Below are 24,586 nucleotides of genomic sequence, written 5' to 3'. Positions count from 1 at the left end.
GGCTTCCTAGGAAGGAGTACTGCAGAAAAGAGTCTGGGGGGTTATAGTGGATCATAGACTAAATATGAGTCAATAATGTAATACAGACACTCCCCGGGTTACCCAAGACCCGACTTGCGCAAATCCGCACTTACGGAAAAAGTTCCGTAAGCTAGAAATAGGAGGGTTTTCTGTGTGTAATGGTTGGAGATATGTTTCCAACTTATGCAAAATTTGAGTTATGCAAGGCATTCCGGAATGGAACACTTGCGTGTCGGGGAGCATCTGTACTGTTGCAAAAAAAGCAACCATAATTCTCAGATGTATTTATAGGAGTGTTATAAGCAAGACATGAGAAGTATTTCTTCCACTCTATTCAGCATTGGTAAGACCTCAACTGGAGTACCATGTCCAATTCTGGGCACCACATTCCAGGAAAGACATGGACAAACTGGAGAAAGTCCAGAAGAGATCAACAAAAATGATTAAAGGTCTAGAAAACTTTGAAGAAAGATTGAAAAAATTGGGTTTATTTAGTCTGAAGAAGAGAAGGCTGAGGGAGGACATGATAACAGTCGTCAAGTAAGTAAAAGGTTGCTATAAAGAGGAGGGTGATAAATTGTTGTTCTTATCCGCTGAGGATAGGACAAGTTGTAATGGGCTTAAATTGCAGTAATGGAGATTTAGGTTAGACATTAGGAAAAACTTCCTAACTGTAAGGTGATTAAGCACTGGAGCAAATTACCAAGATAGGTTGTAGAATCTCCATCATTGGAGGCTTTTGAGAACAGGTTGGACAAACATCTGTCAGGGATGGTGTAGATACTTAGTCCTGCCTCAGTGCAGGAGACTGGACTAGATGACCTTTTCCTCCTACATTTCTATGATTTTAAAATTCTATAAACCAATGCACTGTCTTCAAAGAGAAATCTTTATAGACATTTTTTGTACACATACACAAATATTTTAATATAACTGTATCCGAAAAGTTATTCATATTTTTAGTACACTTATAATTATTAACTAAAAAGATAGTCTTTTAAATTTTGTAAAAATGACATATTTTACACATCCTCTATTTACAATTATGACATACTTAAATGTTATAAAACACCCACATTTGACCTTTAAAATATATGTATACTAGGACTTAGTATTAGATATATTATCATTTACAGCAAACTTAGGGCTTGCTGTGGAGCTAAATGTTCAATGGAAATTTCATATTCAGCTTCGCTTAATAAAAGACTTCTCAATAACAAAAAAAAAAAAAAAAAAAAAAGGATAGGAAATGTACAAATACAGGGTTGGACAAAAAAAAAAAAAATCAAGCTAGCAGTTTTAAAAAACATTATCACTGTGAAGACTTCCAATAAATTAAAACCATATCGCACAATCCATTTTCACTGTATTGTTCATGATCACTTTACACTTAAAAAAAAATGTCCTCCCGAGGTATGCATAAAGTCAAAGATGTTTCAGTCAAATGTCAGTATTTGATATCACTGCTCCTGGCGGGACTGTGTTTGTTCTACTGAAGGTTCGTGAATAGGTTCGTTCCATTCCTTGTGGCTTTGCTGAATCCTCCTTGTGGATAATCTTTTTATTAAAAAAAATAAAAGAAACAGATGAAAACAAAATGAATCCATTGAGTATTTATTTCAACAATTTTTACTGTTTTCACTTATCTTATATTTTTATTTATTAAATAATGAATTATTTATTTTGGATGCTTGATAAAGGAAACTTGTAGTTCAAAAAATTAACTTCATTTGGAGACCCAATCTTCCAGTTATTACTCGGGCCATACTCTCGTTAAGAGGGTTTCCCGAATTAAGGCGGCAGAATTGGGTCCTTGGTTGGAATCCTCAACATGAATATCTTACATTCTGTCAATCAACATGTTGCATACTTCCCTAAGCAATGTTTTTTCAACAATACTCTCAAGTAATCCCAAATTGAGGAGTCACCTACACTTTATAAACTTATTAGACTTACCTCTATTTGACTACTTGTAATGTTGCATATGCACACCCCCATCCTGCAATCAGACCCTTGTAGGCAGATCCTTGTGCCCATACAGAACCCAACTGATTTGCATGGGGATGCAAGGATCCGCCCGATAGCAGGATCAGGGCCAGTAATGTACTGTACAAATATAGGGATAGAGCCTGCACAATTTTATTCACATAGGCAAGCCTCCCTTACGTTAGTAAGGTATGTAGGATAAGGCCCATAAACAATTAGACCTAGATGCATCAGAGAGAAACTCAACAGCAAAAAATGCTTCCCCTGCCACACGTTACTGTCTGCTGTGATAAAGATATATACAACTGCTAGAAAAAGTTCTCTTTAGTCCCAGCAACATTTACTTTTGCTATTTATAATAATAATAATAGATTGAGAGGTTGTCTTCTTTCAAGGAAGACTAAATGAGGAAGTGAAAAGGAAGTCAATATCATTATCCCCAAGTTCACTTGGTGGCAAAGCTGAGAATAGGAGGACCCAGGTCTCCTGAGTCCCAGGCCAGTGCTCAAGCCACCTGGAATCACCAAAAAGCAACAGAGGGTCCTGTGGCACCTTTAAGACTAACAAAAGTATTGGAAGCATAAGCTTTCGTGGGTAAGAAGAAGTGAGGTTCTTACCCACGAAAGCTAATGCTCCCAATACTTCTGTTAGTCTTAAAGGTGCCACAGGTCCCTCTGTTGCTTTTTACAGATTTAGACTAACACGGCTACCCCTCTGATACTTGGAATCACCAGTGTTTCTTGTCTTTGCCAACACTTCTTTATCAAGTCTGAATTTAAAATAAAGATATTGTCAGTAATTGTGCTAAAGAAGTTAGAATTTCTCCTAAACTCCTTCTTGTGATTTGTTACTTGGGGATCAGCTACCATCAGAGTTCCTAATGAATACTGATCTTGGGGACAAGAGTGACTGAAAAGAGTTTTCTCTTGTCCTGGAGCTCATGAAATATGCATTCTCCAGCATATAATGATTACTTAGGCTTAGAAAAATTAAAAGAGACAATCTTGACATAACATTCACATTTACAAAAAACAATAAATAAATAAATAATATAATATAAAAGAAAAGCCCTTACTTCTGTTACACTCAAGATTATTAAATCTGAAAGGACTGTAAAGAACAAAACCTGCACATACAATAGGAAAGCACTGCAAAAAGGGGGCCAGATTCTGAAACTCTTACACTGACTAATACTTTATTCTGCAAGTAGACCCAGGGACCTCAGTTAGTCAGGGAGTAGAATACTATTTAATGGGAATAAGGGTGGCAGAATCCGGCCCAGAGTTTGCACCCATTACACAAATGAAATCCTGCATCTACGCATGCAAATGGGTGTTTGTGTCTGCAACGTGGGTTACTGTGCATCTAAACCCAGACTTCAGCACCCACAATTCATACATGCAAAGAAAGATTTTGTACATACTAGTGATTGTGCATTTTGCATGACTTTCCTATTGCACCTGAAAATTTGGCCCTAGAAGCCTATTTTGCTATTTATCATTTATGTTGATTGTGTTTACTTTTTCTATTTCACTCAGCGTCAATAATGAAAATAGGTCAGTTTTACCTTACATTCCTGGTTCTCATGAAGTAGCACAAAGATGTTGAGTTTGGCATCACAAAAATGCAATGGAGTATTTAAACAGAATAGGTTTCTTAAATCTGAATGTTTTGCCTAAAACCAGTTGACAGTATCTCTGCATACATGTCTGTGTAATCATTGGTCCCAATTCTATCTCACATACTCCCTGGAGCCAATAAGAGCTGTGAACATATGTCTCAAGGCAGAACAGGGCTATTATCTTTAACAATTAGAAATAAAATAAATATGTATATAAAGATTAAACAACACAGGCAGAACAAGTACACAGAGGGAAAAACAGGTATTTATTGTAATATCTGGTCCCCTGGGCAACTCAAAAGTTTTCTCCTTCCCCTTTCCTTTTGCAATGGTACTTCTCGGGCATTTGGCAAACATCATTCCTCATTACGCCTGACTTCTAGAGAAAGAAAGTACAGAAGGATTCTGAGATCCCCTTCCACCCGCTCCCCTCCCCACCCTGGAATTCCAGATCACCTTCATACACAAACACAGTGCTTACTCTTCTGTCAGGGGCTGTGGTGAGACAGCTGCCATCATTTTCCCCAGGACTCAAACTTACTGTCTGTGCATGAGCTCCCATTGTCTGTGCAACAGAAGACACAATGCAGCGCTTAAACCTGGTTTTTTTTCTGTGCAGTTCCTAAGATGTATGTTCCTGACCCTCTCCTCCAGCCACCACTGCCATCATTGCAGAACTTGCCTTATGGCAAGGAAGGCAGAATGGGATCCTTCTCCAACCGTTTGGTATTAGCAGGTTACAATGCCATATCATGGACAATGCACTTCCCCACCAAAGACTGAGGATAACACCTTCTGCTAAGCTCCATGATCCTAACTGCAAGAATCATTAGTGCCAAGGTTGTTCATGAACTCAGACTGCACATGTATCGTATCTTTTTTCCCCCCCAAACCCCTTGCTGGATTGAACACGAATAGTTAGACATGACACTTAAATGGACGTAAAATGTAGGTAAAACAGAAAATCAGCAAGTGAAAGCACGTGACATCAAAGGAAAGTATAGACATAAGAAAAATAAACATACCACTTTTGTCTACAGTATTGAGGGAAATGTTAGACAGGGAAGAAGAGAAGCTGTATAAGCATGGACCATGATAGAGCTGCCAGAAAAAAAAAAAAAAAGAGAGAAGAGCATATGTAATGAGAGAGTCACTGTCAGTGGGTGTGCTATCAAAACAGTCTTAAATACAACAATGAGCAACACACCAGACCATAATGTCATTGTAGAGAACATGGTACCATTATGATAGTGTCTTGAGGTTTCCCAATGTGAAAAATATTTCAGCTACAATTTACAGTGTGTAAAATGTATGGTGGTGGTGCTCTCTGCTCAGAAGTAGGGAAGTAAGAGGACTCAAGCTGTGCAAAAAATCATATTGCTTGGAAAGCGGGAAGAAAAATTCCTGTTTTATTGCTGGATTTTCAGAAAGCAAAATATTTGGTGTTCTTTTGCTCTTAATTATGTTTCTGCAACAGCAAAAGACAAATTTCTCAGAGATCTATTAATGGAACATAGCAATTAGATTGTGAAGAACTTTCCAGAGAATTGGTGTTTTGTGACCATAAATAATCTTTTCACAATGGTGAGAATATGATACAATGGCTTCCAAAGACACTAGTCAACTGGCAGGGAGAAAAATATTGAAAGCTGAAAAAGGACTTTCTTTTTGAAACATGCCAGGTAGGAAAGGCAAACTGTAACAAGATGGTGGTAGGAAGACACACATTTTTAGTTAGTTTTTTTAACAGAGATTTTCAAAACATCTTGGTTTTGAGGAAATAACCAACTATCTGGGCTTTTGCTCTCATAGGCTTTGGTGTTACCAACCCCCTTGGAAAAATAAAAGCCTTGTTATGTACAAGTAATTACGTAGTAGCAGTCTATCAATATTTGCCTTCACTGAAAAAACTTACAGCTCAATGATACTGAGGTTCATATTTGTATTTGAAAAGTATTCACTGAATATCTTATGCATATTTCAGTTTGTGGACTGCTAGTAACTTGATCATTTTACCTATTCATTTTTCATTATTTGTGGTGCCTAATTTGTTCACCTAAGTCACATGGTAGTGTTTCTGGTGAGTGACTGGATGATTAAAACTATTTAAACAGGAGACTCATGAACCATGAATAAAAAATGACACATTCAACACTTCTAAATTTAACACTACACTTTTGGATGACTTTTTTTGAAGACTATGATAAAACTTATGAAATGTTTGGAGTTCAACAAACATTTTCATAAATAAACTAGTGGTAATCAGAATCCTGAAATAACAAATCATAGCAAATAATGGACCAGATTCCCAGCTGGTGCAAATAAGCATATTTCCATTTACTTTAACGGAGCTACATCGATTTGCACCACATGAGAATGTGGCTCAGTGATAGTGAAGCAAACTTGCCATGCTTATTTGCAAGAATATTTATGAGTCACTTCTTATATTATTCAATAAGCTGTAGTTATCATTCACCTTACTTGTGAAGATGTATAATATAAATTAGCTGCCACAGGGTCTATGGGGTGTTCATTAAATATCCTTGTTAGATACCAGTAATTATGACACTGATAATTATGTAAACTGAGTAACTCTGCATACAAATGGTACTTATATGTGCAGTTAGCCACTTTTCATGTACAATTACCTGTTCATGTGTGAGAATTTTCCAGGCGCAATTTAGAGCTGTTTACATACTAACATACACCAAAGTAACTAAATCGGTTTTAATTCGCCCTTTTTTTATTTTGCTTCCAGTTTCTGTGTGGAATCTCTTACTGTAGATAAATTATTACTTGCCCTAAATCAAAACAAGACACTCTTAATTTAAAGTAAAAGAGTCCACACACAGATGCAGCACCGAAATAACAAAAGGTTTGAATAAAAGGCAGTTTTAGTTATTTTGGTGGATGTTAGAGAGTTTTACACATAATATAGCAGGAATTATACAGGTCAGGATTGAGTGGAATTGGTCAAACTGCACAAATAAGTTTGCACAATAATTGTTGCATTGTTCTTGGTTGCAGTCTGCATTATTAGTATTTTACTTGTGGTTAATTGTATTAACCCTGAAGTTAATTGTATTCATTCATCATAGGAAACAAATAGCCACCTCCATCCCCACCACCAAAAGTTAAAATAGAATATCTGACCTGTTCATTCATGACTGCAGAGAGCTCGCTGAGCATATCCTTATAATGAGACTTCATTTCTTCTTGATATTCTAACTGGTCCTCTTTAATAAGGCGTTTGTTAACTTCAAGAGCAAGCCCACATGCTTCTGCAAACTGCCTACAAGCATAAACATACACCAAAGAACATCTATTCAAAAAAACTCCAGTGAAAAAATATTATGCCCCCAACTTAAAGTTATAAACTAGTTGGGGCAAATTATGGCACTCAGTTATAAAGCCCTAGGAGCACTCAGGCCAATGTGATTTACCCAGACGTCAAGAGACGCCAAGAACGAATTGCAAGATGTGGCTTTATCTAGTTCTACATAAAACATTCTGCCTAATTTCATGTCATATCACTGAATGTTTCTCATCTGTTTGTACCGGCCAAATAAAGTCTAACGTTTACATTGAAAACAAGAATGTTTACCTGAAGATTTCCTTCAGAAGTTTGACTTGGTTATCAGGATACTTCTTAGCATTTGTTTCTTCAAGAAAAGCTCGGGCGTATGCCATTGGTCCTGCATTTACCTGTTGGGGGAAAAGCACCTGGTTAGGGGGCAGAACAGTACAGTTTGACTGTAATTTATAATGCTCATTGTTTAAGGCTCAGGGTCAATTCCTGTGCTTACAGTGCGTGAAATGACAATGACTTCAAATGGATTGTACAGGGTGAATATGAATAGAGCTTTTGTTCCATATTCTGCATCTTAAAGACATTCTGCCTAGCCTAAAGCTGCATTCAGGCAAGTGCCAAAAGCATTTCCCAACCAAAGGTAAACACATCAGTATTTATCTACCATGTGTTCTAAATCAATGACTTAAGAGAAACCGTTAATCTTCCGAGGTGCCATTTTCCAAATACAAATATGGTAGGTATTTCAATTTAACAAAAATACCAAAATTAGATTGTAGGTCAGATCCCCAGCAGGTGTAAACTGGAATAGCTCTATTGAAATGAAAGGAGCCAGGCTGATTTACATCAACTGAAGATCTGGGCCCATGTGCCAGATAAATGAATGTCTTAGAAGGTTTCATATGCAAACAGTGCACTGGATTTTAGCTAATGTAGTCAAAAAACGAATCACACTGAATCACAAGGGCCAAACATGCTCTTCTCTCTAATCCCAGTTTTTCTACATAAGAAATCATTAAACTGACCTGTACAAGGTTCTCTTTAAAAAAGTATCTGAATGCTCATTTGAGTGCCAGGCTTTAGTTTAATATGGCCAGGCTGTTCAGGTTAGAAAGAGCTTAACACTTATTAGAGGAACACTAAGGGTATGTACACTGCAAAAAAAATACCACGGCACCAAGTCTCAGGGCCCAGGTGAATTGACTCGGGCTTGTGGGGATCAGGCTATCGGACTAAAAAACCCTCCACCCTCTCAGGGTTTCAGAGCCAGGGCTCCAGCCTGAGTCTGAATGTCTACACTGCAATTTTTTGCTCTGCAGCCTGAGCCCTCCAAGCCTACATCAGCTGACCCGGGTCCAGCTGCAGCCAGGAATCTTTTATTGCAAAGTCAACATACCCTAACAGACTTAATTATAACAGGCATCGATCCAACACCCATTAAAGTCAATGGGAGTCTTTCCACTGATTTCAACGGGCACCGGAACAAGACTTGAATACTCTGGAGTAAAATAGATTAAATATGCTCCACAAGTTGCAAAGACCCAAATAAAAAAGGTGGTTGGTACGTAAACATAAAACTGAACCACTGATACCTTGACGCTGACACTTCCTTGAAGTTTGAGTTGCAGTCTAATCATGTCCACTTCTTCCATTGTGCAAAGCTGTTTAAGTTCTGAAACCTTTTTGGACATCTCATCAATAGCTACTTCAATAGGGTTCAGTTCTGTACTTGTTTGGCTTATGACTTGAATACGCTTCTTCACGTACGGAAATAAATGACTGGCTGCTCAAAAACAAATGTAAAACAGTCAAAGAAATTCCACTCCCACAAGCTGGTAATTATGGAAGCAATGCTAGTGGATTCATAGTTTAGACTGCACTCATTTTTTCCATTTTATAAACACCTTTGTGGGCCAGGAAAATTAATACATGTACAGGATTGGCTCAGCAGGTCTAAACTGATATTTTGATGCAGTCATTACTGGTTCCATTTTGATCTAGCATTATGTGTCTCGAGACTGAAATTTAAAAATAAATAATGTTCAAAATTCATTTTAATCTTTTTTATAAACTATAAATTAACTTACATTTTGAAACAAAAAAATTCAACATGAAAAAGAACTTTTTCATTTTCAAAATGTCACTTTCTGTCCACATATCTATTCAAGTGACATCATCATAGGACCTAATCACATCAGCCATACCATCAGGGGCTCGTTCACCTGCACATCTACCAATGTGATATATGCCATCATGTGCCAGCAATGCCCCTCTGCCATGTACATTGGCCAAACCGGACAGTCTCTACACAAAAGAATTAATGGACACAAATCTGACATCAGGAATCATAATACTCAAAAACCAGTGGGAGAACACTTTAACCTGTCTGGCCATTCAATGACAGACCTGCGTGTGGCTATCTTACAACAGAAAAACTTCAAAAACAGACTCCAACGAGAGACTGCTGAGCTGGAATTGATATGCAAACTAGATACAATCAACTCAGGATTGAATAAGGACTGGGAATGGCTGAGCCATTACAAACATTGAATCTATCTCCCCTTGTAAGTATTCTCACACTTCTTATCAAACTGTCTGTACTGGGCTATCTCGATTATCACTTCAAAAGTTTTTCTCTTACTTAATTGGCCTCTCAGAGTTGGTAAGACAACTCCCACCTGTTCATGCTCTCTGTATGTGTGTATATATATATATCTCCTCAATATATATTCCACTCTATATGCATCCGAAGAAGTGTACTGTAGTCCACGAAAGCTTATGCTCTAATAAATTTGTTAGTCTCTAAGGTGCCACAAGTACACCTGTTCTTTCTGTCATTTTGAAGTCTTTCCTTAAATGTCAGCCTCTGTATTCATTTCTACTCGTGAGAACAAAGCTCATCAAGTGCATATTCAGACAGTTTCTTGTACACTCATCCAAAATTTCAGATATGTCAAGTTTTAGCAGTAATTTCATGGATGTTTATCACTTTTCTTTAAGATGAGATTTCAATCATGAATAAAAGCTAAACATTTTCTGTTCAGCACCACAGTTTAATTTGATTCAATGGAAATTGGTGTCTGCAATACTTCTTGCCTTCCTGTCTTAGAACACAGGGATTTCTGGGCATATCTCCCACTGACAAGACATAAGATATGTAGGGTTTTGATTTTTATATATTTATTCTATATTATATAATAATATATTATTACTTCTGTAAACCTGGTATCATGTTCTAATTTTTACCAAATACTCATATCTGAAGTGGTTTATTTTTCCAAACAGGTAACTCTTACAAGCTCCACTCTGCTTTATCTTTAGACTATGCAAGCTAAGAAGAATAAAGAATGAGGATTCTGATTTCACTAAACCGGTGTAAATTAGGAGTAACTCTACTGAGAAAGTGGGGTGAGTCAGAGGAGAGTAACAAGGAAGAATAATGTCAGATCATTTTTCTTCTGTTATGTAGCTGTCTGCAAAATCGTATCATGTGTGCAATTTGGGCACATTAAAGACTATGCACAGAAATATGGACACAGTGAAATGGTTATTGCTCACTTAAAACAAAACAGTTGGCAAACAACAGATTGTGGACCATATTATGCCCATTGATTTTTGAGCAGCATTGCCCTTTGAAATCATATTCAATTTCTTTTAGTCAGAACTCTTAACAGAAAAAAAGGCAGCAACATACTTGTCAGGATTGTGCGTCTCTTGCATTGCTCTTCTACCCCTCCGTGTTTTTTTCCTGACAGCGTGAAAGGCGTTTCAAATACAAAACGGTTGATGTTGTGATGCATTTCAAAGTCAGTCTTCCTGTCTTCAGCCTCCTTCTCGTCAAAGAAAGGCGTGACATATGTGACCTGAATATATGCGTATTTTGGATCCAAGTCTTTGGGGTTGACCTGCGTTAACATTTTTACACATGATGAAACAATTTATCTGATACTGAGTGTTGTTTACAGGCTTGCTGTTTTTACTCACTGTGGTTTTATTGATATTTGTGTAGATGCAGCTCATGATTTTCAAAAGTAATGTTAGGCACATACATTAATATTTAGATAACTGACTATGGGGCATGTTTTTCAGTTGAAGTCAATGGGAGTTTTGAGTACAGCTCAATGGCAACATTGGATGTGGGTTGAATGAATTAGAAAGGAAATAGACAATTTCTGCCTTGCAATGGTAATACACATTTGTGATGTATGTACTCTTACAACATGTCTTGTGGCTACATCACCAGGCGAGTACAGCCCTAGGCCCTACTAGAAGGCATGGCTCATTTTTGTTATAAAACTAGTGCATACTAGTTCCATACTCTGCTCATATCCATTAGAAACTCTTTCTTGGAAACGTTTATGGTATCACAACAGTGTTAAATCTTTGGCTCCCAGGAACAGCCTTACAGAGAGAATGCCAGTGTGGTGTAGAGTAAAGTGTGGTGATGTGATCTTACACTTCAGTGGGAAAACCAGCTTTTTATTTAGTATATGGGTGTTGAATATAAATAGGGCTAAATCCTGACCCATGGCACTCACCCATTCAGGGAGGCAGGGGGCATAATGTGACCCATTACTCCCCTCGATGGACTGCCTACATCATGAGTCATAGTTGGGATATGTCTACATTGCAGCTGGGAGTGAGCCACCCAGTCCGGGTAGACAGACTCATGTTAGCGGGACTCAACCTGGAGTGCTAACAATAGCAGTGTGGATGTGGTGATTTGGGCTGGAGCTCAGGCTTTCAAGCCACCAGTTTCAGGTGGGATTGTACTCAGCTGCTGCCAGCCATGCTACTGCAGCTACACCGCTATTTATACTTGCGTTAACTTGATGAGAGCTAGCACGAGTATGTGTACACAAGCGAGTGTGTGAGTGTGTGTGACACCCCTAGCTCACAGTGTAAGTATAGTCTTAGAGGGGAGAGCCACCCACATTGGGTTTTATTCCTACCCACCCCGCCCCCCAGGATCTGAGAAGGCTGGGACAGGAAGAGGGTGGAGCTTTGACTCTCCCCCTAACGTACCACCAAGTACAGCAGAACCATTGCAGAAGGAAGGCTAAAGAGCGCCAGGTAAAAGGCTTGCACTGCTTAATATACCCCTGGATCAAGGGGGAACCAGGACCAGACTGTGACTCTGCTCCTGCATCACTGCCACTAAGTGCTGCCTCTTACTCAGGGCTTGTGGGAACTCCACAATCCAGCCGATAGTATTCTGAATGAAAGGAACAGGTTTTCACCAATTAACAAAAGTGCAGCATGTATTTTTGAAAGAACTCTATGGGTCAAATTTGAATGCACTGCTCCCACTTTACATGCATCTAAAAGCAGCATTTCTCCCATACCTTGTTGGAATCTTGGATCATCTTCACATTGTCTGCTCCAAACTTATCTGCATAGAGTTTTAGCAGTCTCTGCGAGATCTCAGACAGCCCTGTTAACTTGGGTTCTTTATAGATATACTCTTTACCTTCCTCTTCTTCAAAAAAGCCCTGTTCAAAAACAAACAGAAAAGATCAATCACTGTAACAGATCTGGCAAACTAAGTGTAAACAGAAAATAACACATACAAGTTTACTGTGACATAAGGTTTAATGTATCCAATTGTTTAGATATTGGAGTCATTGATTGGTTTTTCTGAGTGCTACAGCAAGTGAATGATGAAGGAAACTAACACATTACACAAATTTCGACATTAGACACAACATGCATCTAAATGTTAACCAGCTGGACAAGACAACTATTGTGAAATACAATGTAAACAACTTTGGATATCGGAGGATTTGTTTGATACTCATTTGCATATAATGCATGCTTTCATTTGGCTATGTGGAGAGACTGCCATCTAGTGGTACATTCTAGTTATAAATTACAGATGACTAAATTAGTCATGGATTTACATGAAATACAGTTCTCTCTTCACACAACAAATCTTTCAAGCAATAAGGCCATAAAATGCATTGGGTGTAAAACTATCTTATTAGGATTCCATGCACAACAGCTGTGTGGGAGCAACAAATGAACTGATCTGTATCTGAGTTCATTTAAATAGAGTATTCTGCTGTAATCTTGAAAAAACCAATAATACATTGTGATATCTTCAAAGACAATGTAACATCTTATTTACACCGGAAAAGATAAAATTGCACAGACTGTTGACTTTTACAAAAAGACTGCTGCACAATCTTTGCAAAGCCATGTACTTACAACATTGGACGTAGCTGGCAGTGTATTAATAAAAGGTCTGTTGAAGAATAAAACAAAAACCTGCCAGTTTCCGTAAGAAATGTTGACCTCAGAAAATTAATATATAAAATACACCATATGCAAATAAAACATACATAACTGGCATATACGGACAGTTTAGGATAAAACTTTCCTGGTTGAATGTAACAGGTCACATGCACACTCCCATTAACAATTGGACTTTACCACTGACAATGATCTTATACTTCAGTGGGAAAACCAGCTTTTTATTTAGTATCTGAGTGTAAAATGTAAAATACAAATAGGGCTAAATACTGACCTGTGGTGCTCACCCTTGCAGGGGAGCAGGGGGCATAAGATGGATGGGTTTCATACTCTGTTGCTGGACTTTTGGTGATGCAAATATTGCAAACAATGCCCCCTTGCTTGTCAATGGAAAATAATTCATTTAGCTTGGATGTCAGAGGAGATTGTAAGTAAAGGTCAGCAGCTACAATGCGGGCAGCAAGTCAGAATGATAAGGGTAAAAAGGACAGCAAAAAGACAAACAAATAAAACCCTGTAGCCCTAACATATTGTGGGACAGATGCCTGAAGTTGTAATATTCCTTAGTAAGCATCAGAGGAAAAGTCCCTTCAGTAAGACCTATTGGCAGGCAGAAGAGTACAAATACAGTCTGGGACTTTCAGAGATGCCTGTGGGCGTAAGGCACTGAACTCCCACTGAAAGTCATTGGGAGTTGGGGAGTCTAATTCCCACTGGTGGCACCTTGGAAAGCTCCAGCCAAAAAGCAGTATTTTTAAACTTGATCATATTTCAACCTGGGCCTCAGGAGAAAAATTAGAGAAAAAAAGATTAATTATTAATTTCTGCAGGGTCAATAATTACAACATGATGTGAGACAGTTACAGCTTTGTAAAAATAAATTAACTAAAAATGCTAATGTTCATCTAGAATGTGTGAAAGAGATAAAGGAAATGATCTTTATTTCAGAAGAGCTGAAGAGAAAGAAGAATCTGGCCATGACTTATCTTCCCAATTTCTCCAGCAAACTGGGCCCACAGTACCTCTAATGAAGGGAGGCACTATTTCCATATGCTACACTATAATGTAGATATCGCTGTGCAGCATCATTAATTATAGAATGCCTCTGAGATAGAATAAAAAGAAAATTTTGTGATCCCCTTATGGAAACTGGTTTGAGTTCTGATGCGTCCAGTAGTTGTGTGCTATACAAGAAGTCAGATTAAGATGATCCTAATGGTCCCCACCAGCCTTAAAATCTATGAATCTTGGAATAGGAAATAAAACTTTGTTGTTAAAAGAAAATATGGTACCTGCCACTATGGCTTACAAAAGCTGACTTATACCATGCACATTTCTTAGGGGCACAGACAGCAACTAGATTCGTGATAATTTTCATCAGCCTCTTCTACACAGAAAACTGTGAAAGAAATTTCCCTTGTTCTTTCACATATAATTTAGTAAAAATTAACCCAACCTTTTCTCACATTCTTTGCCCATTTTGTCTCCTTTTCATTGTAAAATGTTCCAGAGGAGTGTTTTTTGTTTTTTGTTTTTTTTTAAGACTAGAAAGTGCCCAGCACATTGTGGGTGTTGCTGGAAACAAATGAAGAAGAAGAATAATACTAGTAACCTATTTAACCTTATTATTATTATCGAAATCACATCATAGGCATGCAAGGCAGTTTCCAGACAAATGAACAACAAAACCATGCCTGAAGAGCTTACATCCTGTAAACTCTTACTCAGGTGATTGATTTTGATGGGACTCTGATGCGGGAAAGGTTTGCAGCATCATAAGTTGCTTTCTGATCTCACTCCTACTGAAGTCAATGGAAAACTACTTTGGGCGAAAATAGATGAAAACTCCATTAATTCTATCCAACCCCAATAAAAAGCTAATTTGGATTGTTCTGACTGAAAATCATCTGCTTTATGTAACCACTGACTTAAAAAAAAGTATTTTTGAAATTAATCCTGCTCTGAGCTGGGATAGCATATCCTCTTAGTCACTGGCACTATACATTTTTGCTAGCTAAAGCACAGCGTTTACATGTAAGTGTCAGATCGCTGTGCTGATGCAATCCAGCACTTTGAGATGATACCTGTGTTAATCACTTCAGTAAAAAAAGATAACTGATAGATTTCTTCTACTCTTTAATGCAAGAGATATTATTTAAAAGCGTTGTCTCTAACAAAACTTCAAATGAGAAGCAAGAATTAATTGGAAGCCATATAATAATCCTGTCTGCCATATGCCACAAATCTGGCAAAGACCATTAAGAGTCAGATTAAAAAATTTGTAAGAGTCAAATATCCTCTTTAGGGATTTTAAAATATTAAGTAGCTGAGGTCACATTATCAATGCATGGAAACACCTTGTTGTCATATTGCCTGCTATTGGTTTATAAGGACAGTGTGATGAACTGCATGTAATGGTAGAAGTGAACTCTCAAACACTGGTTATTGGTTTCCAGTAAACTATCATTCATTCAGGGACAGGCCGTGACTGATGCTGAATGGCTATCCAGTGTGGGGAGAGCTGAAGGAGCTTCTCTTTCCTCATGCAAAGAAGAGTCACTGTCATAGCCTCTAAGCTCAAGGGAGTAAAAGGACCTCCTCCTCTGTGCATTCCTGGGGCAGCATATCACCTCAAAGGAGTTGGGCTATGGTGAAGCATGGCCCTACATTACTTCCTTTCTGCACTAGCTTATGGGGCAGGTCAGGTCTACCTGAGGGAGCAGGCTGCATCTCTAATTTATGTTGCCTGAAATGGGCCCAATGGGCCATTGCACCAGCCAGGATTGATGGAGCACAGAGGCACTCTGGCCAGGTCCCTTTGCCCCAATATGACCATTAACTCGGCAAAGGGAAATGCCTGATCCTACCAGATGCTGAGTACCTCCTATAAGGTCTCAACTCCCACAGACCTCAAGGATGCTCAACACCTTTCTAAACTGGTCTAAGAACATCTTCAAGACACGAAGACTTCAAAGCTTCAAAGGAGAACTGTACATTTCCCATTCAAATACTTCCAGCTCTGCCACAGAATGTTTGTGACCTTGGACAAGATTGCTCTGCCTCTGTTTCTCCTCCTACTCTTCGTCTGTCTTGTCTATTTTGATTATCGGGTCTTTGGGGCTCTTTTTCTGTACTATGTGCTTGTACAGAGCCTAGCACAATGGGGCTCCCAATCTGGCTGGCGCCTGTAGGCACTACTGCAGTACAAATAAATAGTCATAATAGTCATCATTAGATACTGAAGTGCTGGACAAATCCAGTATTTTAGCACAAAATACCAGCCTGCAATTTTTACTTTCTGAGATTCTGAGTGAGGTTGTGCCTTTGGGATGATGTAGACTGTTCCACTCACCACTCCCAGACCACTCAACAGTGCATTCTAGTGCACAAGAATGGTCCCATCGCTTCTATGGGCTCATGGGGGGAGCACTGCCTGTGGCTTCCTGCTTGTACTTGCCCCTTTCATGGGCCCCATAAAGTTCTTCGCACCCTGTTCACACATGTTAGGGCCAGAGACAATCTGGTCCTCACTTTCTTTAAGAGGTATATATTTTTTATTACATTCTGAAATCTAGAAACCATAATTCTGCCCCTTTTTTAAATGAATGAAATTGAATGGACGCAATGTAGTTTAAGATGGAGTTACTGTACAAAAAATGGACACACAGCAGGTTTGGGACAGCAGTGGGAAATGACTTGCTGAACTGCAACAGCCCACTGGCAAATGTTTATGGAGAGGTTGCTGGCAAATAATTCTGGCAAGTGTAATGACTTGTTGAGCCAGCTGGATGGGCAAAGCATCTATCTGACGTGTTTGTAGTGAGCCCATCACCATGTTACCTAGACGCCACACACATATGCAACTTAAAAAGCTTTTGAAAGAATCACATTTTCCCTCCCTTTGACATCAGCACTTTCTGTGGTATGTGAGGTTGCCGGTCTCACTTGTTTCCTAGGGAAGATCCTGACAGTGCTTAGCATATTGTGGGTCATTTTTATTGTAAGATAGCTTGGATTGCACCCCTAAAGTGGCAGGGCCCAAGCTCATCCTGATCTTCATATACAAGGGGTTCAACAGTTGACCTGACACTGAATTTTGGCATTCAGCTCCCAACAGTTATACCTTGAACACCATCAAATTCAGTTTCCCAACTGATCAGTCTCTGAAAGTGAGTCGCAGGCGAAGAGTAAGCCCCATCCAGTGGGGCTTCAAAGAGTAGCACCAAGACCCTGAAGCAGTTTTTATTATTCTTTATTTTATTCTGGGAAATCAGTTAAGGGCATGAAGCAACAGAATGATGTCTGTAGAGCAGGTTGGCTGCTGCCTGTGTGAATGGCATGACCTTCTGTGTGGCCTTTATGGTCAGTCCCAGGCAGAATGCACTGCAGTAGTATAGCCTGAAAGTGATGAAGGCATGGGTTTGTCATTGCTGGGTTCAGATCAGATAGAAAAGGGCACAGTATCCTAACCAGCCAAAGATGGAGACAAGGTTTCAGGCGTTTGCTGCTCTTTTGGGTGTGAAGGACTAGCAACAAATACAACAGGACACTGAGGCTGCATATGACCTTGACAATTGGTAAGAGAATTCAGAGCTCTTCTTATGGTCTTGAATTTCTTCTTTCCTGCTACCAGCAACACATCAGATCTGTCCAGACTGAGCCTGAGCTAGCAACAATTCATCCAGACACTTATCTTGCACAGGTGCTAGGATATCTGAATCATGGCACTGTCTGGAAATGAGACGTTGAGCTGTGTCTCATTAGCATATTGCTGGTGCAGAAGGCCATAGTGTCTCACCACCTCCCCAGAGTGTTGAATGCCGTTGGCAGAACTCATAGACAAAGTGCTTTTGGGATGAAAGAGCAGCCCCCATTTGTGACCTGTTGGGATCTATTCAACCAAAGTCAAGCTGAGTCAGCTTAATGAAACTTTGCTCACCACTCCTATATCTTACTGGGGAGACAACAGCCCCTCTTGGAATGAACTGCTTCTATGCTCTAGTCGATTCAGAAGCCTGATAATGTATAAATGCGTGCAGTGTGCATTGTGGAAAGTAGAGAAATTCCTAGCTGCATTGGGAAAGATGAATTAATCTGAATTCATTTTGTAATCTAACTACCAGCTCAGTGAGAATAACATGGGTCATTGAAATATAGATGGGAAGTCAAGTTTTGTATTCCTGAAATTTCAGGTTTTAATAAATAGGCACAAATCTTGGGGTATCTCATTGCTCAGTCATAGCTGTGCTGTGCTGAAGTAGTAGCAAGTACTATGCAGCTGTGACTAAATGAAAAGATTTAAAGGGTCCTTGAGTGGGCTTCTTTAACTTTATCAGTTAAATCAGAATGTGCAGTTCTGCACTGTTAAAAGCTGCATTATTCCAAGGCAAGTAGGGACCTAACCTTTCCAATGCTGATTTGCACATGCAGTTACAGGTATTGGGCGCAAAATTTAGCTGGCCCCGGCACAAGTGCACAAAAAGTATGCGGCCTACAAGAACTTCCAAGGGGCTGGTGAGAATCTCATTGTGGAGCTCCTGTAGGTGTTAGCTTTCTAAAAGGGAGCACTGATCATGATCACCGCCCCAGCCAAATGGGCTGCAGAGCTCCACCCTTTCTAAGGATGGCAGAGCTGATGGGTCACATGTGCGGTACAATTCCTCCGGAGGGCTCTAGCAGCAATGCAATCCATCTGCAGCACACCCGGTAGAATCTGGGTCCTGGCAGGCAGAAATGTGGATTTTCAGGTGCCAGTGCAGATTTTACTCCCATAGAATGGCTGTGCTTGAGAAGTTGGGGGTGCATTTAAGAGGTCTGCACCACTGAGTAGCCAGAGCTCCCATGAAAAGTTACTGTAAACTTGGTTGTAATCTTGACACCAGAGGCAATCATAATTGTGCCCATTTTTTATGGCAGGTTAATCTGTCAGATACACTGGAAAATAATAGAGAGTGATTTTTGTCCATTGTTCAGACAGGGTTAAAATAGTGCAATTTTAAAATTTCACTATGAACCTTTGAAATCCTCACTTGGTGTCAACACAGAATACACACACCAAGGAGCTGCACTGTTCTAAGGGTGTTTTATCCAATCTGCCCTCTATGGGTAGTTTTTGTTGCAGGGGAGAAATACAAATGTGGCACACCATGCTCTTGCTACTCATAGGAGAAGTAAGTATTTTGCATAATAATGTTTCTGCCACTTTTGAATGGGTATTTAATTTTTAAATGCTGATTTTCACTCTATTGTATCTCAGTTAAATTATACTGAATAGAGCAATTTTCATAAATTTACATCAGTCTAAATGGCTGTAGTTTTATTGAAAAGTTACTTTTTCACTATATTTTCATTAGAACTTTTTGCTTATATGGCTAAATACCTATCATATTGTTGTCCAGCATTTTAAAACCTCAGGCTAAGCACCCAAATCCATCAAATAAAAGTCCTTGGTTTTCAGAAATGCTGAACATGCCATAACTTCCACTGACACAAAAAACTGAATACAACAGTGAAGTCAATAGTAGCTGAAGATGCTCAGCACCTCTGTAAAATAACAGATGCCTAAATAAGGATTTGGGCGTCTAATTTTGTAAAGTTTGGACATGGTATCACTTAGATGTAAAGGGTACTTAGTCTGCCTGCCTGCCTAAAGTAGGAAAAAGAATGTGTCTATACAGTTTTAAATTAATTTAAGCAAGATCAAAATAACCTTTCATTACTGAGGTTTTCAAATACTCTTGGCAAGGAATGGATGAAAAAGTCTAAGGTGTATAATGAAAATGGAAGTTACTGGCATGTGGGGCAAAGAGAATTACAAAAAGGAGACTTTTCAGAGGGAAAAGTATGCAGGCACAAGCCATGCATGGAAATGGACTGATTTTTTTCCTTTCAGATCAGGCCTTATTTCTAAGATTGTCATGTACGGTTGGTAATATGGTGCTGAGAATATTTGTAAACCGTTTGCATCCAAAGGATATTCTTTGACTAAGTGCATCACTTCAGATTTCCCCTGCTAAATGCTATTACCCATCATTAATTTCACATTACACTCCTATCTTTTGTCACTGGGGCTTTGTTAGGAACAATCCAAGCCAACTTCCCCTCCCACAACATGAAAGCTCTCTACTTCTTAGTGAAACTAAACATTCCATGAATGTATTTTAAAGCCATGTGTGCTTGTTTACAGCTTAAATTAAGTGTGCGCCAGCGTATAAACCAACCGGCATTTGTTTGCAAAACAATCATACTCTTTATATCACTAAGGCTGTCAAAGTGAAGTTCCCCTTGTTTCACTGGTTGCAGAAAAGCCTTTGCATTGTAATGGAGATTTTAATCCTGTTTGTTTGAGCACAGCTCAGCTACTCATGTAGGACTAGTTTTAACCTTAATGCTCATCCTTTACTGAAGAATGGCATGTAGTTGCACTGCCCCAGGAATTGCCTTGGGAAGGAACTGTGACTTGGAGAGTCACAATGCCTCCCCTGCTTCCTCTTTCTTAGAAAGGTTGAGGAAAGTCAGTCACTGCTGTCCTTTATAGGGTGCACTTTGCTTTCCCCCTTGCACCTGAAGAGTCCAGTTTTGCTGACCAGCAAACAGGGACCAATTCTTGGTCATTTCCTTCTCCTCCCTACCCTCCCCGACTCACAGAGAGGATCTGTTGCAGCTGTAATTGGAGTAGGTCCTATGTAGCTGAGCAGCGAGTCAGGAGTCTTACTCCATTGAGGGCACAATTTTGCACTTAAACAGCATTAGTGCTACAATAAACATTTCACCAAAAGAAACACGGGGTGCAGTTCTGCTCCCAATGAAGTCAATAGCAGAGCCCTCGCTGAGGTCACTGGCAGTACGGCTCATGGTATGGATGCAACACTGTGACGGATACATTTTTGTAATTCAGGGAAACCGAACAAACAAAAATTAGTTTGCGAGATGTGACAATGTTATTTCATCTGCCACACTGAATAGCGAAAAGCACAACAAGTTAAGGTTAAGTAAACTGTACCGCGGGCAGGGGAGGATGAGTGAGAAGAATTAAAGAAAGCATGCAAAAGAGCAGAGAACTTACCACAGCCTTGAATAAGACCAAAAGAAGAAAAGAGCATTAAAAACTAATTAGCAAACAGAATGATTCATATCAATCTGTTGTTTACACACCTTATTATTACAGAGGAATGGAAATTGTGTGGTTGCCAAACATGTCTTAAAGGAACATGCTGGCCTCCCACAATGGTTTGCAGTGGGGAAAAGCGTAAATTCATGCCACAGGGATTGCTCTGAACAGGCTAAAGCACAGTAGATAGCATACAACTACTGTACAGCATATTGCATAGACTCAGAAGGGGCTGAAAAGCGAAGGTCAGAAAGTCAGGAAGAAACACAACAAATTAGCTACTGTTCACAGCTCTAGTTTATGCTGCTTAGAAAGATAGGACTGAATACTGAGGGCATTACTAGATTTTATTAAATTCTTACTCACATAAAACATCACTGACCTTGACTTCAAAATCAGCTTTGCCTGAGTAAGGAATGACTAGAAATTGAGGTGCAAATTCTGCTCTCAGTCGCACCAGTGTAAATCCACCCTAACAATTTACATTGATGTAAAGTAAAGACTTCTGGGCTCAGCCCAGGCTTTTTTAATTACTATTACTACATAGTTTCATTGTTGACCATGTTTGCCTAGTTTAATTTCCTTAAGAAAAGTGTCCCCAGAATGATTTTCCCAAAATGTGCACCTTTATATCTATAGATACATGGTCTTATACATGAAATCTGAGGCTGACGTACCTGCCCATAAAAAGCAACACGATAGTATCGCCCAAATAAACGTTTCTCAGAATTCACTACTTCTGCGACCTTCAGATATGATCGATGGATGTCATAGTACAGATCTGACAGTCTCTAAGGTAAAAGGGAACAGAAAAAGTGCAATGTAAAGTTATATTTTTAAAGGCTTTATTCACGTTAAATTTGCCTCTATGGGATTTCCAATCATGTGGAGGTGGCTACCTTCTTTATTCTCAGTAGCAGCTGCAAGAGGTCAATTTCAAGACTTCTACCTTCTCCCGGCCACGCAGTTTTAGGGTGGTAGTAGCCTTCTTGCATAGCTCCATAAGGAAAAAGTTACAGTATAAATCTGTCCCAATGAGTAGAAAAAGAAATCTGTCTGGTGATGGTCCCCACACATCTGGATAGCCAGTGACGAGGCTACTCATCCTGATTACTGAGCTGTGATTCAGTGGGCATGGAATGGAATTAAGAGCACATCCTGAGAGACACAGCACAGAAGGGGCAGCCTCAGGACCGGCATCAGGAGTCTCTTTATACCACCTTTGCACCTTACTCCTTCTCAGTTTCAGTTATTCTATAACTTTATTATCATAGTGTGTGAACTTCTAGTAAAAGCCATGTTTTGCACTGGGGCCCTGCTTCCTAAATTACATCCCATGCTAAATTACTTTTTTCCAGTTTAAACAAGGAAATCAATGACTTGGATTATTATTAAGTAATTCCTTTTCTACTTGAAATTAAAGAAAAACAAAAGTGAACACGGAATAATTTCAAAATTAAATTCTTTATCCTGTGGTTTAGGTTATTTTTATGCTTAGGTATATCTAAACATTTTCACTGCTAAAAATCAACTCTTTGATAAATGCATATAGCAATTCCTATTCATTTGGTCAAAGGAGTTGTAAAAATAAGAATAGACCCCTAGAAGGGGCATATAATGCTAGACATAGACTAAAATCTCTAAATAAAAAATGGCTACAATTCTGATGTAATTTCACCAGGCAACAATATTATGGTTTTAATGAGCTTTACGGGCTTATTTGTCCAAAGGAATTTGTGAGTGTGATTTTAGTGCCTATGAAAGGAGCAGGATTTGAAATCAAAGCCCTTCATCCATTCATGGCATAGGTAAAGCATAGGTGATAGCAATGTGAGTTTCCATCCTCTGTCCCACCAATGTACCCAAACACTGAGCTGGTGGGATCACCTTTGTGGTTAGAGAGTAGATAATTCCCATCCCCCCCACCCCATCCAGTTAGTCTTTCTGCTTTGACTGTCCAAAAGGGGATTGCAATCCTGCAATGAACTTCACATAGGCACAGGAGCCTGCCCGCTTTTTGAGCTCATTGCATGTCAGGGCATCAGTCGTTATAGTGATGTGGACCCCAATCCTCTTGGAACTGAGCTAAAGGCCAATATACTCATTTCATGTAGGCTATGGAACAGCCATGAAGCTGGAACAATGTTTGGTCACTACCTTCATGATAATATATGGTCAGTATATGGTAATTTTACTAATATAGGTCTGAATGATGAAAACTATATCTAGGGGTCCTCAGAGCTACAGAAACCATAGAAAATGTATTTTCACGGGGTTTCCGTAACCTCGCACAGGCTTCAGACAAGATATTTTAACTCTGTCATCAAAAGACGAATGAAACCCCCCCAGCAATATTAAAATGAAATTAAAATATGCCAATTCAAAGAACAACACTGGTCTGTGTTTTCCTCCTACTCTTTGTTTTTTTAAGACAGAAATTTTAATTGGAAACCCAGCTTACTTTAAAATCTCTTTGTTTCTCAAATACAGCAATGATAGGCTTGTTAACTCCAGCAATCAGTTCATATCTTTCAGACTTCCACAGGTATTCAACACACAACTCCAGCTGCTTCACAAGGATATTCTGTAATCCCACAAATAAAAATTCTATGGTGACTTGCTTGTTGATTGCATTTGGTAATTATGATGACATCAGCAGTACATATATATTGTTTTATTTCAATATGATTTCTTCTATACAGTAGGTTAATATAGTCATAAGAAGGTTAGTAAGAAATTGGTGAAAATCATTTGGCAACCTGCTACAGTCTTATGTAGGACTAAGTACCACTTTAAAGGTTCAAAATGCCAAAAATAAGAAATTCCCAACACTTCAGAAACCACCAGCTATCATATATCTGCAGCCATACCACCTGGTGCCATGCTTCTGCAAGCTACCACAAGAGAAGTAACGCCAGGCTGGTTCAGTCAGTGCTTGGGCCTTTGAAGAATACACAGGTGCTACAGAAAGTGGTGCTACCTAGTGGATCACTAGCACTCTTCCATCAGAGCCATTAGCAAGTCAATGGAAGAGATATAAAAGATTTGTAGACAGAAAAAGACCCCCTGGCACTTTTTTGGAGAAGCAGAGGGATGTTTTAGTCAGGGTTTCCTCCCCATATTTCAATTCTGGTATTTTACAATCGGTCAAGATACAATTCCACCCCAGTTATTAAATTGGATGTTTTTGTGGCTTTATTATGCATTGTTAAACAATTGCCATATTTTAGGTGAAAGGAGTCTGCACTGGGTAAAGTGATCCCTTAATATAGTTTATCACATTTAT

The 24,586-nt window shown here is 39.1% G+C and overlaps 1 protein-coding gene across 15 annotated transcripts in view; it reads right to left on the bottom strand.

Annotated features, from left to right (window-relative positions):
- Positions 1-920: 920 nt before the first annotated feature.
- The window catches only part of DOCK10 (dedicator of cytokinesis 10), a 226,103-nt gene continuing 202,437 nt past the window's right edge, over positions 921-24,586 (bottom strand). For 11 of the 15 annotated variants that reach the window (XM_065558013.1, XM_008165874.4, XM_065558014.1 and 8 more), the window contains 9 exons: positions 23,762-23,884; positions 21,978-22,091; positions 12,284-12,430; positions 10,633-10,843; positions 8,531-8,721; positions 7,233-7,333; positions 6,782-6,920; positions 4,654-4,729; positions 921-1,578 (listed from right to left, as the gene is read on the bottom strand). In XM_065558013.1, the coding sequence (XP_065414085.1) occupies positions 1,511-1,578; positions 4,654-4,729; positions 6,782-6,920; positions 7,233-7,333; positions 8,531-8,721; positions 10,633-10,843; positions 12,284-12,430; positions 21,978-22,091; positions 23,762-23,884 (1,170 nt within the window). In that variant the 3' untranslated portion in view covers positions 921-1,510. Of the gene's footprint in view, positions 1,579-4,653; positions 4,730-6,781; positions 6,921-7,232; positions 7,334-8,530; positions 8,722-10,632; positions 10,844-12,283; positions 12,431-21,346; positions 21,533-21,977; positions 22,092-23,761; positions 23,885-24,586 lie in introns of those variants that run through there. The other 4 variants (XM_008165873.4, XM_024103285.3, XM_065558015.1 and 1 more) reach the window with 2 other exon arrangements.

This window comes from Chrysemys picta, chromosome 9, assembly GCF_011386835.1.
Source record: "Chrysemys picta bellii isolate R12L10 chromosome 9, ASM1138683v2, whole genome shotgun sequence".
Classification (NCBI taxonomy): domain Eukaryota; kingdom Metazoa; phylum Chordata; order Testudines; family Emydidae; genus Chrysemys; species Chrysemys picta.
Note: the sequence above shows the minus strand (reverse complement) of the source record. Positions and strands in the feature narration are given on the sequence as shown.